This window comes from Hevea brasiliensis, chromosome 16 (genome assembly GCF_030052815.1).
Source record: "Hevea brasiliensis isolate MT/VB/25A 57/8 chromosome 16, ASM3005281v1, whole genome shotgun sequence".
NCBI lineage: Eukaryota > Viridiplantae > Streptophyta > Magnoliopsida > Malpighiales > Euphorbiaceae > Hevea > Hevea brasiliensis.
In genome coordinates, this window is record NC_079508.1 from 69,940,535 (window position 1) to 69,959,220 (window position 18,686).

Genomic DNA, 18,686 nt, shown 5'->3' on the forward strand with positions numbered 1-18,686 from the left:
TTAAAGCCTGGCAGTTCCACGAGAGAGTGGAAAACATACTTTTATCTTCTTGCGTAGATAAGATGAAATTATAATACCGACCATTACAAAATAAAATCTCACATCACAAAGCAAATGCTCAGAGGGGCGAGAAGTGGTGGGTAAAACCCAGATAAAACTACAACAAAGTTGGATAAAGCAAACTTTCCTAACCAGTCTGCTATTGAATTTGCATCTTTTGAACATAAATGCTCAAATCAGATGCATTTCAAACTACCACAGGAAACTTCAAACCAAAAGATGTGACCCTAACTACATCAAATGTACAAAGATAACAACCTACTTAAAAAATTTATAGGTGACGTCTGATGCAAAACTGGCCATTCTATAAATCCATTAAAATATAGCAATCATGGCAGAGTACCAGAATTCCCATTCACACTTGCAGGTTGAGTGTTACTCTGGGTCTGAGGAACATAAAAATTCCTGCTGTTAGCAAGAAACGCCTGTATAGGGGGTGGAAAACTAGGTAGCGATGAGGTCACTGAAGGTGGTGGAGCTGGACCTGAAGCTGGTTGAGTAGGCTGAATTATCAAGTCACCATAAGCGGCAGCTGCCTGACCAGATAAGCTTCCACGCATTCGTCCTGTTGGCCGCCAATTCTGCTCTGATGATAAATTCACAACACCATCAGTTCCAGTATTCACTTGTGCTGCTGCTCCTACATTTCCTCTCTGCACCATTGTTGGTGCCCTAGTCCCATCAGTATTCGAGTATGAGATCCCTCTGGAAGTTGGAATTTGAACTGGCACTGATGGTGGCTGTCTAGCCATCTGGACTGCTAGTTGGGCAGCAGTTGTAAACCTAGTATGTTGGCTATTTGGAAAACCTGCAGTATTGCCAGCCCCAACTTGTGCAACCCCTTGCTGGGTCTGACTCAGTGGAAGAGCTGGAGATGATCGACCTACACTTGGAGACGGACTCCTGGATTGGGGCATCCTAAGAGCTTGCTGCTGATGTAAATTCTGAGATTCATTCCGAAACCCAGAAGATGCTCCAATAGCACCTGGGCGTTGACTAGAAGTTGAAACACCAGCAGCCTGTTGGACTGATTGTCCCATATTAAATGATAGATCTGGATGATTCGGGTTCTGCAAGAAATATAGAACACATGAAGATGCAAGAGAGGAAAACTGAATGGCTCAGGAAGCAGACATGAAGAAAGCATATTGCCAAAAAGATGAAATCAAGTACACCAAGCTAGAAGGCAAGATTCCAATTATGAACTGAATTTAGAAGACAGGACATCTAATAAAGTTGGCCGAAGTTACAGAAATCCCTACCGCTACTGACAATGATAATAGCAACAACATTAACTACATGAGAACTGCAAGACACAACAAAACAAAGGATAGCAGACTAACGAAATATAACCTGTGCTGTTGACTGATGCTGCAATGAGGGTGGAGTCCTATCCAACACTTGATGTGGATTTGTACGGGATCTCAGATGTTGCTGCTGCCTGTCCATCATATGATTGGAACCCATATTGAAACCATTTGAAGTTGGTGTTATTGGCAGGGCAGCCTGAGAAGCAATAGAGGACCCATTAGGAATTGCACTATTCAAATTAGTTCTTGGTCTTTGTTGTCGAATTGATGTTTGAGATTGAACTGGGAGGGCCTGAACTGCTATAGGATTTCTGTTCACATGTCTGGGTATCTGCGTCAACCTCCCATACTCATTGTTTACAGCTGCATTCACAAGTTGTGACTGTTGCAAATTCCCAGAAGCAGAAATTTGATTTTGCAATAAAGAAGTGAAGTTATTATTCCCTTGCACCATAGCATCACGGTTAAGAACAGGAGAAATGGCATCAGTTATCCCAGAGGTGCCATGAATCATTTGCATCCCATTATTGGAAGTCCCAGATCCATGATTTAAGTAAACATCAGACCAAAAGTCATCCTCTAGTCGACTAGCAACATTTTGGTCAACCGCATTTGGCATGGTTAAGTTAGTGGCAACAGATTGACTTAGAAGAGTAGCCTGAGAAGGTTTCTCATCATCAACATCACTTGTGCTTATGACATCCATCCTATTGTCATCCTCTGTAAGATCCATAACAATGGAAAGGTCAACTAAGGAAGTAGCAGGTCCTTGCTGTCCAGGTGTTTCTTTCTGGCAATTAACAGTCTCTTCGCATGTCTTATCTGCATTGTCATCACTTTCCATGATAGCCTGCCATGACCCATCAGCAGAGATGATCACGTCAACAACATTCTCTGCCACTTCTTTCAGAACCTAGCAACAAACACAAATATGTAAAGGAGGGAGGAAGAAAAAACAAGTGTTCATTCTAGGGCAAATCCAACTCCACAACTACTTGCCTTAACCATGTTCTGATCAACACGAATATCTGTGTAGCAGACATGCTGATTACAATGTGGGCAACGCCAAGATGGCCTTCTTGAATTTATATCAACAAAGTTACTAAAATCACAACACTGAAGCAATTTGGAATCAGAGATGATGAACTCACATATTAACAAAAAGAGGAATCAGAAAAATGCAATTTATTATGTTGATATTCACAGCCTTATTTTCTTGAGTTCCAGAAGGACCAGAATAGGTATTCACAGTTTAACATCTTCTACTTCAAGTACTTTACCTTCTAAAAGTTTTACCCAATTGAGGTTTACCATACAAAACTACTACCCAAGCTTAAGAATATTCTTCCGAATTTCAGAATTATGCTTTGAGATACCAGAACCAAGTTTATGCCAACAGTATAAATTTTCAAAGTCAGATAGCAGTGCATGTGAAGTGAAAACATTGTGTGCAAAGTCAAACCATTATCATTCATCATCTACGCTAAACCCTCATTCAATGTGAGATCATGCCATAATTATCCACAAAAAAGCATATAAAATCAAGGACAACCAAACACCATTCATTTAAGGATAATAACATTTTGGGTGTCATAAACTTATTAGTATTTTCAATCAGTATCTGAATTTTTTTTCTTTTGGTGCAACAATCAAGCGTTTGAATGGAACAAAATCATAATCAAGTGCTTTTGCTATTTTCCCATGATTACAAGTTCTGATGGATTAAAATAATATTAAATTTAGTTTAACTGCCCACATTAAGACGTGTAAACTGCTTCAATTAAAAAAATAACAAAAAAAAAAAAAATCATGTGCCTTGGCAACATGCCCCCCTTTTCCTCCCCAGCACCAACCTCTTCTTGCTTTCTCTTTTCTCTCTTGATGTAAGCCCTCCCCCCTTTTCTTTTCTAATTGTCTTTCTTTGGCTGGTTTAAGATGAAGACAAACTTATTATTACTATTTGCAAATTTAATAAGTTCAAAAAAAGTGTTGGTGTAAAACATATATAAATAAAATTGGGATTAAAGGTTTGAAGGGATAGTGGGATCGACTACGAGAGTAAAAGAGTGTGTGGGCAGTAGAAGAAAAGAGGTGGCGTATGTGAGGTCACTTTTTTTTTTTTCCTTCAAATACTCCACATGACCATTGGTGTGACAAGTAAAGAAATTTTATATTATTTCAATCCATATTGGCAGTTTTGCTTGCCAAAAAAGTGCAAAGGTGCTTGATTGCTAATTTTTACCTAGTTTGGGTACTTGATTGAACAAAAAGAAGTTTAAGCACTTCAACAGAAAACCCCAAACTTGATTAAACAAAAAATAAGTTTAAGCACTTCAACAGAAAATCCCGAAGGTTTAGGCACTCAAAATGTTATTTGATGGAGTATAATTGTAATTGAAGTAGGAAAACCTGTATAAATGTGCAAAGTGACTCTTTCACATTATTATCCCATTATTTGATTACTAAGTCAGGGTACTGCATAAGGTAATATAACACAAATGAATATGATCCAGCTATTTTTAGTGTCATTCAGCTTTTGATCCTACTCACCTGAAGATGTTTGCATGTATGTCCTTTGACAGGAGTTCTGATTCGCGTATAGCTGTTTGAGGCGCACAGAAAGTCAATCAACGGGAAATGCTTATTTTGGTTCAAAACACAAAAGGACAAATGGAAGCATCACGTCATAATAAAATTACATTTAAATTGCCAATTATCAGCACTAGGACTGTTCTTTTCTATTGAAAGGGAAACAATCAAGCCTATTTGTCATAATTTAACAAACAGAAACATACATTGTGCCCTTCCCTTAAAGGTTGATTAATTGGAAGAAAGTTCCTGCAACTGGAAGCATCAGGTTATCCAGTAACTTGAACAATATCAAAACTAATAAGTTGCAGCAGATCAATAGTAATAATGTTTTTCTTTTTCTTTCCTTTTTTCACCTCTCCCCCTACAGAGAATAAGCAAATTGACTACGCATCCATTCATAAAAGTCAAAAAAGCCTAAAGAGTAATCATAATAAAAGAATTTTGAATAACCAGTACCATGGAATTACCTTATGGGGCAATTAAGTGATACACGTGATGGCCCCTCAATTATATCAGAATCTAAGAAACCAAAAGAAGAGTTACAAAAGGAGCTGTTACATATGTCGCAAGGCACTATAAGTTAATAAATGATTAGGAAAAAAAAAAAAAGAACCAAGGAAACACAATCCATATCCCAGCTCTATTATTTTCCCCATAGGCATACCTGGATCGGGAGCAGCAACATCGGACTGAACATAATCTAGTAGCACAGGAATCTCCGGCAGTGGTGTCATACTCATAAACGCAACAACTATGATATAACGACCTTCAAATAAAAAAAAAAAAAATTTTAAAAGTGTTAGACAAGGATCACAAAACAAAATCATAATACTTAAAAAAAGAAGCACTTGCATCCAGGTATACCATTGAACTGGCCAACAGCTTGAAGAAGATTTGTTCCATATTTAAGCATTGCTGTCACATTTGTTGGAAGCTGTGGTCCAGTGTCCTAAAAAAAAAATAAAATGTTAAATCCAGCCTTTGCATCAACTAATACAAAGAGTTAAGGAGTGATAACACCAACCATTGAAACGTTAGTTCTTCTCTCTACTCCCTTTCCATTTAACAGAAAACTACAACGGTGAAAAGAAAAAAGTGATCAAAATATATTCTAACAACTAAACCAACAAAGTAAATCAAGGGATGAGAAGGATGGTTCCCACTTCACTTGTTGTGGACTAATAATACAAGCAGGTGTCTCTGTATTATCTCTCTGTACGACAAACAACCGCTGTAGACCACAAAGAGAAAACAAGACAATGGGAAGAGTAAAATAAAGAATGACTTAAAACAAGACAATGGGAAGAGTAAAATACAGAATGACTTCCATAAACAATCATCCTATTCTGAGTACCCTAAAGGGGAGAAAAAAAAAGCATATGTAAAGATGGAAACCAAGGACTAAGTGCTGCAATTTGTCTGCTCAATTGATCATGTCTATCACTTGGAATTTACTGTAATACAACACAGCTTTTGATATGCTACTATAATTGATGACCTCCACAGTGGCAATCCCAAAATTAAATGTTCATCACCAGAACATGTTGCTGAATGTGATTTGCATTAACTAGTTCATCTCGGTTCATAAAATGAAGCCAGCAGAAAACAGACAACACATTTTAATGGACCAAAAAATTACTGAGAAAAGTATTAAAGCAATAAAGACATGAATCAGCTAGAAGGACATATCTTTAGAAGGAAACTATTGCAACAACTCTAGCAAATAGTTGCAGTAACAAAAGTTTTGATTTAGAGCTAAACTCAGGTGAACTAATTTAGATGATCATACAAGATTACAATGAACTGGATCATAAAATCAGAAGATGCAGCTAGAGAGATTTTACGTGAAACATTGCATCTTACACCACCATAGACTACAAAATCAAAGTTATGAGATGCTTACTATTTTTTCCTGTGGAGAGTGTTTTGTATTCTTTGAAATGTGAAAATCAATTACATATGCTCCATATCCAGGCTACATATCAGAGAAAGATAGATTAATGCAGATTAATGCATTTCTCTAAGTAGGCATAAATTGTTAAAAGAGGAAGAAACTACCTTAACTTCAAAAGAAGTAAGTATCTGCCCCATTTTCATCAATGGATAGAATCTGCAGAAATATAACAATAGTGATAAATCTCAAATGCTATCTCAAGTCATTCAACGCTATATCACAAAACACACAGCCATGTTGACAAATTTCAGGAGCAGTTGCCCTGAAATGGATGACATTCAAGGCTATATCTTAAAAGACAGTCATATTGACAAATTTCGGTTGCAATACCCTCAAGTCACACACCCGCTCAACTAGCATGGGAGGCAAGTCAAAATGGGGGTGCCATAGGATCAACTGCCAACAGTATGCAGATAGCATTAGGCATTATCACTAGAAAGAGAAAGAGAGGGAGGGCATTCTCACTAGAAATAAAAAGAGGAAGGGGAAGGCAGTTTGCACTTAATCTCAACACTTGTAAGTCGGTATCAATGTCAAAATTGACAACATAACACCTGTTTTAAGATCTTGAGAGACATGGTCAAGCATGTGAAGCATTTGTGATTTGACTAAACATACTGATAAGTGAAGTCAGTTATCATATTACTTCTTCTCTTATCCACATAATAATTCACGTCTAGCCCTAGCAAAAGAAGAAGTTCAAGATTGTTTTAAGTCTTGCCCAACAGTCCACATAGTCAAAAACATTAAGTGGACATCATCTGCACAGAATAGGAAACACTCAGCATATGATTGCCATAAAAAGTAAAATACAAGCACTGCTACAGCTCTTACCTGGACATAACTGTCGAGATAATGGAAAGAGAATCACTCAGTACAGTATTAACATCTCCTGGACTACAAAAACTGTTTCCGATCTTTGAAAGAAGCAGAAAGAAGAAATTATCAAGATCTAAATAATCAATGCCTCATAAAGCATATGCACACTCAACAAAAGGATGAAAATTGGTAGCAAACCTCATTAGCAAAAGTGAACAGTTCTTGAGAGTCCTTATCTGAAAACCATCCAATCTTACAAGCGTTCTACCATGTGAAAAACAAGGTTAAAAAGAATGTTTAATACAAAAGAGGATAAAAGATTTATGGTTTATATATAGCATATGACTGCAAGATTTCAAAAAAAAAAGAAACATCAAATAAAAGAAATAGTTGTACAAATAAATCAGAGTTTAAGCAATCTTAAAAAAAAAAAAAAGAAGGGTAAAAAATGGCAGGGAAAATTATATAAAAGGAATGAATGGCATCAAAAGAGAAATTTGATTAGATTAGAAAACGACATTTTCAATTTTTTCAGATAAAGAATTATCATTGCATTTGTCAGTGTCCCAGCATAATAACAGAAAGAATAGGGGCTATCACTTGGATGCCTCAGCAAACTAGGGCCTTAGAGAATGGAAGTTTTGGAGACATAAGCAATTCTCAAAACTTGAACTTCCATTGTGGTTGCAAGCCTTGGAATAATGACATGAGAACAAGCAATAGTTCCTAGTCACCCATACAACTATACCAGAACCAAAATGCTAACATGCAATACATGTTAAGAGTTATTCCACATTCAAATAAAAATCGGAAATGTAGAAGACCACAACCAATACATACTACTTGAAATTCATATAACTAGCTGCATTTACCTTGACAGAAATCATAAGAACCATGATAGCTGCTTGTAAGAAGAGATCATTTTTACGTAAGCAAACCTATGCAGAAGAGGAAAAATAAACATAAGCATGACAACTTGCTCCAAAACAAAAATTTTCTTATGGACAAGAATAAGAACAACAATTAGTTCATCTATTAAGCACCAGAAAAAGCCTAGTTTCCACTGGTGGATTGGGACAGTTTTCATCCAACAATTCACTCAATTATTTGACTTCTTTTTTCTTCTCTTTTGATCATGTTCATCTACACACTTATTTTAGCTATTGATGACCAAAAGAAAAGGAAAATTATTATTGAATTCCATGCAAATATATTATATAACAAGTTAAATGTACAATGTGTAATGGTTCCCTTTTTTCACATTTTATAGTTCACTTGAATGTCTCAAAACATTTTAATTCCAATAACTTGAGGCTCATATTAATAATTAAATTAATAAAAATCACTACTAGAAGAAATTCAACATTAAAACTCAATATTTTTAATAGATATCTATGTTTAAAAACTCTAACGCAGGTCTCAATATCAACACTTTGGCTTCCTCATTAAGATAGTTACTGGCAGATGCATGCAACTAAAAGAACTGAACGTTTAGAATTAACAAAATATGACATGAGTGGAGTTACCTGTTTCAATAATAAAGGTAAATCTTGAGCTTTGGGTGGAACCTCGTTGTTTGCAACTGCATAATCAATGCCTCTGTATTTGTCATAGTAAATCTAATCAATTCCAGAAAAAAAATCACAAAAACTAAAATAATAACAATTATTATAGTCCTCTTATCGTATTCAGATCCTGTAATTTATAACATAGAAGTAGTAGGAACTCCAAACTGTATTGCATCCACCATGAAAAACTGCCCAGAAATAATATAAATCACACCAAACATTGCTACATCAATCAGAAAGGTTTGATATGACAACAACAATTACTTTGGAACTGCTATTAATCAGTGTCAAACTATACCTTCAAAAAACTTTTAAGTATTTTTTACTTCATATGGAATTCTCCTAACATGGTGTTCAGCCGAACTAATATCTTCATAAGCATAGTTCTCACTATGGTCATCAGCCTCAAGAACTCACCCAACTTTCACATAAACTAGCAAATAATTAGCATAGACCTTCTTATGGACACAGAGGCTTCAGGGTGATATTGCATTTTGCAGGAGGGAAGAACTTACCTAGAATTCAATAAACAACTAAGTAGTTCTTGCAAACATATTGAACTATTCCATCACTCCACAGATCAAGGCACGTTAGGTAGTTTCATAAAACCCTCCTAACTGTGAAACCCTCAAAGAACTTAAAAGAAAAATAAAACACCAAAAAAAGGTGGCTCTGGATGTTATTGATGATAGAGTCATCCCTCAACCTAAACTACCTATATTCTTCAAAAAGTAAGCAAGTCTGCCACCATCTCCCTTCACTTTTTTTCTTTTTTTTCACAGTTTTGAATACATTTTCATCATTAACAGCATAAAACCAAGAAGTGGTTTTTTAGCTCACTAACCTAATATATATATTTTTTTTGAACTGAACTGACTATAGAAGGGTTCGCACACTTCAAATTCTCCAAGAATTCATAACTTCCAACCAACCATCTGATGATTAACCAAGTAAAAAACTGAAATTGGAGGGAAAAGAAAGAAAGAACAAACAAAAAATTATATTACGTCATTTCCAAGAAAAATGCTTGTAATCTCACTACCAGTATAAATACTAAACCATCTCACATTTCCCATCTGAAGTCCACTGAAACACCGGTCAGCTAACCAAAAGCTAAATTGAGATTGAGAACCCTAAGAAACTTAACAAGCTACAAATAAATCAAAATCAAGCATCTTTAAGTAGAAAATGGACATTATAATTTACATAAACAGATATTATGTAGATACCTAGCAAGAGAGAGGCAGAGACCAAAGAATTCAGTGGGGTTGCTAGCGCTGCCAGGTTGGAGATGTGTGGCCAATCGCTCGGCTACAGCAGCTACTCTGAAAAAGTTCGCGAACGACGCCGACGTCTTCTTCCCCGGCCCCACAGCCTGCCCTGACCCTACCGTCAGGCTTGGCCCCGCAGACACCGGCGGCATCGTCGTTCCCGTCATCGACTCTCTGCCTGCGTGTGTGGAGTTTGTAAAACTGTTGAAAAGCGATTAATTACAGAAAAAGAAATGGCAAATTATTAAATATACCTCCGAAACTCACATAATTTATTAAAAAGCCACGTAGAGAGCACTATGCTCTAGATGGATCCAATCATTTAAAAAAAAAAAATTAATCAGGCTCTTTTTGTTTGTGGAAAATATTAAAAATATTTTTTATATTTTTTAATATTTAAAAGTACTAAAAAGAATTATTAATAAAAAATATTTTTTTTAAAAAAATTAAATTATTTTTTAAAAAATAAAATTATTTTTTAAATTTTATAAATTTTATTAAAATATAAATATATTTATATATATAATAAACAAATATTATTAATTTAATATTATAATTAAATAATAAAAAATATTTTTTATATACGAGTTGTTATCCAGGGAGAAATGGAGGCCAAAAGTTTAAACAAGCGCGATGGATTTAATCAGGGCGCACAGTAAATAAAAGATGGTTCATGTCGGGTTTAAAAAATGCTTGAATTTAGGGGTTGTTTATTTTTATTTTAAATTTTAATTTATTATAATTAATATTAACGTTTTTATAATTAAAATATATTTAATTTAATTCAAATTGTTTTAGTTATTATATTTTAAAAATATTTTTTTTCAATAATTATCATAATAATTATATTTAAAAAAATCTTAAATAAAAACTTACAGGAGCTTGGAAATTTTATTATTATATATATAAATTACGAATAGTAACAAATATATTTATTTTTGATATAATCATATAGATTATATTTTTAGTGCTATCATGGTAAGTGGATTTGGTCGATAATCAGTTTAGACTTTAAATTCAACTGAATTTAATTTTAATTAAATTTAAACTCAGTATTAATCAATAATTTATACATTAAATTAGCTATGAACTTTATATAGAGATGAATTTTGATCCCTCTCTCAATTCTGGACTAGAATCTATGGTTGATTCGGCAATTTAATTAAATTCAAATAATATTAAAAAAAATGGAAGATAATGAAACGTAGATTCAACTAGACTCTATTGATTAAAACCTAAAATTATAATTGCCTTAAATTCAATTGGTCATATTTTATTTAATAATAATAATAATTTATTACTGTTAAACTTTATGATATTTTTATAAGTTTAACTTAAAAATTATTAAATTTTTATATTTTTATGAAAAAAAAATTCATACTTTCTATTATTTGAACGTTACTCAGATAATAAAATAAAATACATAATAATTTATAGTAAAAGGAGAAAAAAAGAAAAGGACGCTGGTTTTCTGTTGAGAGTTCAAATGCACTCGTTTTTATTTACTCTGTTAGCTTTAGGGTTCGGCTTTCTATGGGCATTTGAGGTGAATTTTTGTCAAAGGCTAGCCTTTTTAGGTCCTTTTATGTATTGGAACTCGGTGTTTAGTTGGACTTGTATGCTGAACCGGCTCTTAAGGGTCTGCAGTCTGGTCTCTGTATTAACCTACTCAGCAGTTTTATATTCATCAGTTAAAATCATTGCATGATTCTATGTTTGTAAAAGTTTTTTAAATATAAATTTGTTGAAATATTTAAAATTAATTTTTAAATTAATTAATGTACAATTATATGTTAAAACTAGTGAAACTGTATAGTCTAATTTAGTTTATGATGATAAAGGATAAGATTTTTATAGGTACCTGACTCGATCAAACTCTGATAAGATAAATTTATGTAATGTAATTAAGTTGAAATGGGTTTAAGTTTGAGAAATAATACCATGAAGGGTTAGAGTTGAATTCGAGTTTTGCATATTAAATATTATTATTTAAATTTATTTATATAAATATATAATTAAATATATACTTTTTATAATAGTATTTATAAAATTTTATATATTTTATTGTAAATAAAATTTAAATATTCTATGAAACTTTAAAAATTTTAAAATATAAATTATTAATAAAAAAATAATTTTTACATATATTATTAATTAAATATATAAAATTAAATAGATTTAAATTTTTTTAAATAATAATAATAATTAGATTTGAAACAAATTTGATTCGTTAATAATAAATTTTAATTGAATTTAAAACGATTTTAAGTTTTAAAAATATTAATCAGGTTCAGTATAGTAATATCGTGAGTACCCTATACTTATCATCTATAATCTAATTAAATTATTAAAATATATAACTCACTTAACAAACCTTATTTAAATCTCACTTGTCTAATTTCCTACTTAAAAAAGGATTAAATTACCAAATTTCATTATATTAACCATCTTGAAGGTAAAAACAATTGCTAAAATGACAAGTGTGATGCAAGCCCTCCAACTACTGTGACTCCACTTAATTTGACAACAAAATATATATTTTTAAACAAAATAAAGTCATATTAAAAAACTATTTATAAAATAAACATTTTATTACGCTACTATCCTTATGGTTAAAATCATATGCATTTTGGTTTAGGCGATTTTCTAAAGGTTCGTCAAATATAAATATCCATTATATATTTATCATAATTTAGAAAGAAGATAGAGATCATGTTAACTTGATGGTAAAATATAGATAATACAAAGATGAAAAACCTTATTATTCTACGAACTTTCTATTAATATCCAATTAGACTCAAAATTAAATTTAGCGTATGAATTAGCAAACAAATTTAAGCTTATAAAAAATATAAAATTTAAATTATAATTAATTAAATATATAAATTAATTTATACATGATACAGTAGGTAAGAATTTCCATGTAATTACATAATAAATCCGGCCATTTGGTTTCTCATAAATATATATATATATATATATATATTTTATTAAAGTCATCCGTTCTCATTGATAACTCATTTTGCCTAAATCGTTATGTTGCCGACTTCTGTCAATGGTTTCCCCTCAGGGGTTTCCTGGTAATTCCATTCTAACGTTGAATATATTAGGCTGAGACCGGCTGCATTTTCCATGGTCAGTTCCAACACGTGGATTACGGCTGACTAATTTTCTCGTTCGAAATAGCAAAGTAAAAAAATTATACGACAAAAATGACCCCACAGCAATTTCTGATTGGATAAGGCACGTCAGGGAAACTGCAATGACCAAAATGCCCCTCTCATCAAATGCCAGGCGTTAATGGATCGCCTGACGCTAACGCCCATCGGAATATTCCCTCCCGACGGACCATTTCGAAACTAAACTGACCAAATCCCGAAAACTATATATACCTCATTTTCTCATCTCCATTTTTAGCCCTAATAGTACACCTCCTCTCTCTAGCCTCCACCTCGCCGCACACATGCTCTTCACTTCCAAACTCTTCAGTCTCCTTTACTTTCCCTCACTTTCTCCCTCCAAATCCTCGCTTCCCCTCATCGGTTTCTCCGACAGCGCGTCAAAACGGCCCCGTTCTGCTCGCTCTTGACCCTGTCGTTCCAGATCGCGAGGTATGTGCCGTTGGTTGTTATCAATTTGCTCGCTGTGAGGTCTAACTATTGGTTATGGATGCTGTGGAGTTGAATTATCCTGTGGATGTGGCGGCAACGAAGCTCATGGGATCGGAAGGGTCTGGTGGAGATAGGGTTACGGTGATGGAGGCGGAGGCTGCGGCTTGCGAGTCGAGCCGTGAGCTGTGCAACTCTTTGCGTAGTGAAAAAGGTGATGCCTTTGCCTTAATTGTTATCCTAATTTGAAGCATATACGGGAATTTGTTCGTTTTATCGTTTATTTTCAAATCTACCTCGTGTTTAAGCTTATTAAGCCTTAGATTGTGTCGGAAGGAACTTCTTTTGATCCCTTATTACTTCATTTTGTGATAATTTCAGCTAACTTTTAGCTCTGAACTCCTTTTTTTTGAACCTGGGTATGCTTTGTTTATGGCAATCACCTATGATTTCAGAGGGAAACGAGAGCTTTTGCTTGGCGACTGACTTAGAGGGAGAAAATGGTTAAAGGCTACGGGTAGCATTAAAGTTAGGGAAAAGCTCCGATCTAGTCATGCTGGTGCAAGACTTATGGCTTGTAAAAATTAGAAGCTAAGCTTCCTAGGGCCAGAGAAATTGCTGGATTGGGTGAATGACTCTTTTTATTATTTTTTTTTTGTTTTTCCATCTGTATCTACAATTTCTTTTAGTCTGTGTTAAAGTGATAGCTAGCTTGCAGATAATTCTGTGGTAAGTAGGGATTTATGGAAGAAATGTTATCATGTTGTAATGAAGTAACTGCTTATATGGTAGTTCAGGAAGGGATAGTGCTTCTGGTTCAACATATATGAGCAGAAGAAAAAGTTGCCTCTGTAAGCTACAGTCAAGATTTGCACACTTGAACTTCTAAATGTGACAGTAGCTCCAGAAATGCTTGTGGGAAGTTTAACTGGGAAGGATTTTTGGTTTTAATAACTAATTTGGAACTTACTAATTTCAATTAAGTTCTTGTCCATATATTTTATATGGTTTATACATCATCTCTTGGCTGTTTGTGGGTGTGTACTTTTTTTTTTCATTTTTATTCCTGTAACTATATATTTTAAATTCATGCGCCTTTGAATGTAATTGGACAGAAGTGACAAGCACAGCAAATTTTTTGGAGTCAACACCATTGAATAAGGCTCCAGATTCTGAACTTTGTCGGCATGCTAGCCAGCTGCCCAGCTTTCTGAGTGAAGGTGTGTCTAAACAGCGCCGTTGTGATGGTGCCAATGGGCCTTCACGGGTTCCAAGGCCTGAAGAAGTGCAGGTACAGCGAAAATCAGGACAAATGTCAAGAAGTGGTAGTGGATGTCATAAAAGACCATGGATAGCTCTATCAGAAGATACTACAGGTCCAGCTGCAGTTGATGACACGAAGGTTCCGTCTGATAAGCTGGGATCACATCCGACAAAATGTGACTCTCAAGGTAATGCCATGTTCCTCTAAAAGGCTACTAACTGTTTGGTATAAAATCTGCATGTTTACTTGAAGTTTTGATTAGTGGAAGTTTTGTATTTATGTAACAGTGCTAGCGCTGTTGTCATTATGTAAAAAATTTCAGTGCATTTATTTTGTTTGCAACATGCATATGTTCAAATATATGGTGGTAATCCTTACATTGTATGTGGTGATTCTCCATAAATTGAACATTGTATTCAAAATTGATGCAATGAAAAAGTAAGCAACTAGAGATGAAACAGTAACAGTAACCAATTAGTCAATGAGTATATATCTAGTTCTGCAAGATGATAAGCATATTTTTTGTTAGTTGTGGGCTCTATACAAGTAAATCTTTTGTCCTAATTATGTGGGTATTGCAAATTTACATGCTAGAGAAAGCTCATTCGTCAAGACAAAAGAACAACTGCGGCAGCAAACGAGGGGATAGGAGAAATTTCAAAGTTTCCACAAAGGTTAAATATGATTCCTTCTCTGTGAAGGCCAGTTTGGCGAACTTCAATTCTGCTGCTGCGGGGAACAACTTATTTGGTATGATATAGTCAAACAAAATACTTTTCTATCTTATGATTGATTTTCATGGCAATGGTCTTCCATAAATTTTGCCTTCGCCTATGTATGCATTATTGCAATGGGTACAAGGACTTTATTTTGCATTAACCAGAAACATTTTATGCTGTTAAAAGTAGGTGGTTTATATCATATGTAATTTTTCTTTTTTCACTTTTTTCTGCATTTATCTTTTCTTTCTGGATATAGAGTATGCCATTCTATTTCCACTCTGATGATTACTTTTGTGGGGTACCCATTTTTTTCTTCCTTTTTTTCTTTCACTCATATAAGACTTGTGCGCTCATTTGGATATTTATGTCAGGATTGTATGGTCTGAAGACAGATGTCCATGACATAACAAAACTTGTAGATGATTTATCATTGAATGATCTCCTTCAAGGCACTTATGAGTGTCCTAGCTTGGGCAAAGACAGGGGAAAGAAAGCAACAAACACAACTGAACATATTCTGCATTCAGTAAGAAAGGCTTGCTCTATTCTTCAGCTACCTACGTCTGTGCAGTTCCACAATTTTGCTGAGATAGATACTTATTCCAATGAGAAAGTCCCCACATGCCAATCTAGCTCTATTTCTATTGTGGGAAATGGAGATAATGGTGATTCATCTACAACAGATCTATCTTCATCTAACAAGGTTAGTTTAAAGAATATCTAAGATAGCTGTCTGGATGCAGGACAGGAGATATGTGACTTAAATGACTAGTTTGAGAATTTTAACGGCTGAAACTACTACTGCTTCTTCCTTTCTCTCTTTCTCTCTCCTTCCCTTCCCCCCTTTCTTGCTATGCATGCAACTTTTAGCTTTGCCTTTAAAAAAAATTTCAGAATCACTTTTTAAACATATATGATGTACTGTGTGCCAATTGATCACTTTATCAATCTAATCTGCTAGCAGCTCTTTGATCTTGGATTTTATCGTTACTTTTCCTTTAGACATTAAATTCTAATCATTAATTATGTATGTGCTATTTCTTCCCTTTTGAAGTTACAGGATTCTTGTGGCAGGTCTGAAATTCCTGCTAATTTGCTCAATTTTTCATTTGACCAACCTAAAGATACATTGGAACGCTTAGCACTTCCTCCACCCAAGGATTTGGAGTCTTTGCTTCTGGATGCAGCCAAGCCTGCTGTATCTTCAAGGAATGCTCCTGATCCACGTACAGGCAAGCAAACATCTCGCCGGCCAAGCTTGTCACCTTTTCCCTGGTCACAAACTTTTAGTGGGCATTGTAGAACCAATTCTGATGCAGTTAAGCTTTTAGCAAGTAGGAGCACATGCCAAGGTAGATGGGTGAAAATGGGAAACTCTCTCAATTCACTTGGGATTACCTCTAGTTGTTTTACAAATTTGGAGTCCTTTGCATATGATGAGACCCTAGTTCCTTCAAGTGGACCAAAGCTGGCTATCCTAGAAAGTAATTTTGCTTCATCTATGTCTGTTACTCATTGCGAGTGGGGTTCATCAATAGCAGCAGCTTCTATGACATGCCACATTCATCTAGGCAATACTTGCATGAAGGGTTAGTTCTTTCAGGGTGGCCTTTTGAGACTTGAATTTATCTCAGATGTATGGAAATCCTTTATAGTAGTTTTAATTAATTCATTTTTCTTCCAAATGCAGAATCATCTTTAAACCTCAAGAATGAAGGAAATGGTACGATTTTACAGTTACTTGTAACTTTGTTCCTTCAATAATTGAGACTTTGCCACCATTTGTTGTTTGTTTGTGTATGCATGATAGCGATTTGCAAATTTATTTTAAAATTCTATGGAATAAAATGGGGACATGAGTGCTGCCTGTGATGGGCTTTTGTTTGATTGGGAAAAAGGAAAACTCAAGGAATTTGCAAATTAACACCACTTGAACTGAATCTCGTTGGTTGGTATTCACCCTATCATTTGTGTTTTTCTTTGTGACAGTTGAACATTGTCCAAGAGTACTAGCAGCTGCTCAAACCTTGTGTGAGATTACCACAAGTACCTCGAGGCTAAACCAAGTTGGAATGAAGTGGCCAAAAAAGCCTTCACAAAAGGTGATGAAAGCTCGCAAATCAAAATCAAATGAGAAACATGAAGAATTGTTTGCATCATCCACTTTGATTAGAAATGTGGACCAAACATTGACCTCTAAGAGGCCTAGACTCTCAACAAGTGAGAACAAGAAGGATGTTGTGCATATCAATGGCGTGCGAAAGGGCCCAATAAATTGGTCTACGCCGAAGTCGAGTAGATCATCGCCCAACAAATCAGTTAGGGACTCGAGTGCCTACAGTGTAAAGCAGTCATGCATGATGCCACCGCCAGCAAAGGTTCTGAATAGAGCTTGCAACGGCCAACAAAAGGTACGTAAATTAATGCGAATGGATTGGAACCGGGAACGTGACAGGCAGGATTGATAAAATGCCATTCCCAGCTATTGGGATGAGTCATTGCTGGCGCTGCATGACCTGCCAAACTGGGTTGATGTATATAGCGGGGTTGTTGTAGGGTTACACTGTAGGTGAGATGGAATCTGTTGTAACCGTTGATCGAGCGTTGAACAGGGATGTTGTAACATTAAGGAGACTTGTAGTTCACAGCAGAGAAATTCTTTGCCTTGTGTAGAGCATTTATGAGGCAATAGAAATTTCAGTTTTTTCATTTCGTAGACAGCTTCAATGGGTTAATTAATAAGTACTTCAATCCATCAAAAATAGGTAATAAAATGATGAAATTTCGATTAAAGAAAATGATGTTTAATTGTAAAAATAACAAATAAAAATGTCCATTTTGGAAAGGAAGGGTGAAAAGGAGGAGTATTATTTTGTTTTTCAAAAACAGTATTAACAGCGTATTATATTATTATTAAAAAATAATTGAAAGAATCCCATCAATGTACAATATTTTCGTATTTGTTGAAGGGACAGCCAAGTGAATGATTTCTATGTATACTGTGTATATGATATTTCGGTTTTATTTAATGATAATAAAAAAGTTTTAAAAAGTTTGGTTTTTAATTGAATTAAATGATAGTACAATATTAAATGCAGACCATAGGGACCCATTAAATACAATATAGTGACCTTATGGTTATCAAACTTAACATGACTTAATAGAATGATGTTATGTCAATATTTTAATTTTCTTTATTGCTTTCAACTCTTTAATAAAACCAATTGAGATTCCATTTCCATGGCTAAAATATTTGAGGTAATTATATATATATAAAAAAAATTAAATCCCTGGAAAAGAATACATTTCAAAACACATATTTTTTATTCTAATGTTTTAAAATCAATATTTAATCATTGAAACCTCTAAAAAAAAAAAAGAGCCTGGATGCTGCAGCTTTGAAAAGTGGCAATGTTTCTTTTCTACCCCTTTTTCTTTTTGACCCATGATATGATTCTTTGAAAAGACAAAATCTGGGAATTTTGAAGAATTGCTTTAACTGACAACACATTACCTCT

At 34.4% G+C, this 18,686-nt stretch overlaps 2 protein-coding genes across 4 annotated transcripts; one reads left to right on the forward strand and one right to left on the reverse strand.

The window, feature by feature from the left end:
- Nucleotides 1-83: 83 nt before the first annotated feature.
- Nucleotides 84-9,809, reverse strand: LOC110664133 (E4 SUMO-protein ligase PIAL2). Its single transcript, XM_058138335.1, has 16 exons — nucleotides 9,533-9,809; nucleotides 8,262-8,334; nucleotides 7,608-7,673; nucleotides 6,934-6,999; nucleotides 6,751-6,833; nucleotides 6,021-6,072; nucleotides 5,866-5,937; nucleotides 5,126-5,193; nucleotides 4,987-5,035; nucleotides 4,827-4,911; nucleotides 4,627-4,728; nucleotides 4,430-4,481; nucleotides 3,921-3,972; nucleotides 2,370-2,486; nucleotides 1,414-2,283; nucleotides 84-1,130 (listed from the first exon to the last, which is right to left on the reverse strand). Exons 1-16 carry the CDS (start codon nucleotides 9,739-9,741, stop codon nucleotides 390-392), a joined length of 2,757 nt encoding a protein of 918 aa, XP_057994318.1. The 5' UTR covers nucleotides 9,742-9,809; the 3' UTR covers nucleotides 84-389.
- Nucleotides 9,810-12,968: 3,159 nt separating this feature from the next.
- On the forward strand, nucleotides 12,969-17,877 carry LOC110664131 (uncharacterized). 3 transcript variants are annotated; one of them, XM_021823690.2, is made up of 7 exons: nucleotides 12,969-13,396; nucleotides 14,298-14,633; nucleotides 15,041-15,196; nucleotides 15,540-15,871; nucleotides 16,229-16,757; nucleotides 16,859-16,891; nucleotides 17,158-17,877. In XM_021823690.2, the coding sequence occupies exons 1-7, from the start codon at nucleotides 13,240-13,242 to the stop codon at nucleotides 17,631-17,633; spliced, it is 2,019 nt and encodes a 672-aa protein (XP_021679382.2). In that variant the 5' UTR covers nucleotides 12,969-13,239; the 3' UTR covers nucleotides 17,634-17,877. The 3 variants fall into 3 exon arrangements, with proteins under 3 accessions (XP_021679382.2, XP_021679381.2, XP_021679380.2); XM_021823689.2 differs by having other exon boundaries at nucleotides 14,301-14,633; nucleotides 16,223-16,757; XM_021823688.2 differs by having other exon boundaries at nucleotides 12,970-13,396; nucleotides 16,223-16,757.
- The last annotated feature ends 809 nt before the right edge of the window (nucleotides 17,878-18,686 follow it).

Excerpts from the sequence above, each read along its gene's own strand:
- LOC110664133 (XM_058138335.1), bottom strand. The coding sequence starts at position 9,741 with ATGACGGGAACGACGATGCCGCCGGTGTCTGCGGGGCCAAGCCTGACG. Across the intron at positions 6,834-6,933 it reads TGTTCACTTTTGCTAATGAG|ATCGGAAACAGTTTTTGTAG; the intron begins GTTTGCTACCAA and ends CTTCTTTCAAAG. Across the intron at positions 6,073-6,750 it reads ATCTCGACAGTTATGTCCAG|ATTCTATCCATTGATGAAAA; the intron begins GTAAGAGCTGTA and ends ATATTTCTGCAG.
- LOC110664131 (XM_021823688.2), top strand. The coding sequence starts at position 13,240 with ATGGATGCTGTGGAGTTGAATTATCCTGTGGATGTGGCGGCAACGAAG. Across the intron at positions 13,397-14,297 it reads CTCTTTGCGTAGTGAAAAAG|AAGTGACAAGCACAGCAAAT; the intron begins GTGATGCCTTTG and ends GTAATTGGACAG. Across the intron at positions 16,758-16,858 it reads AGGCAATACTTGCATGAAGG|AATCATCTTTAAACCTCAAG; the intron begins GTTAGTTCTTTC and ends TTCCAAATGCAG.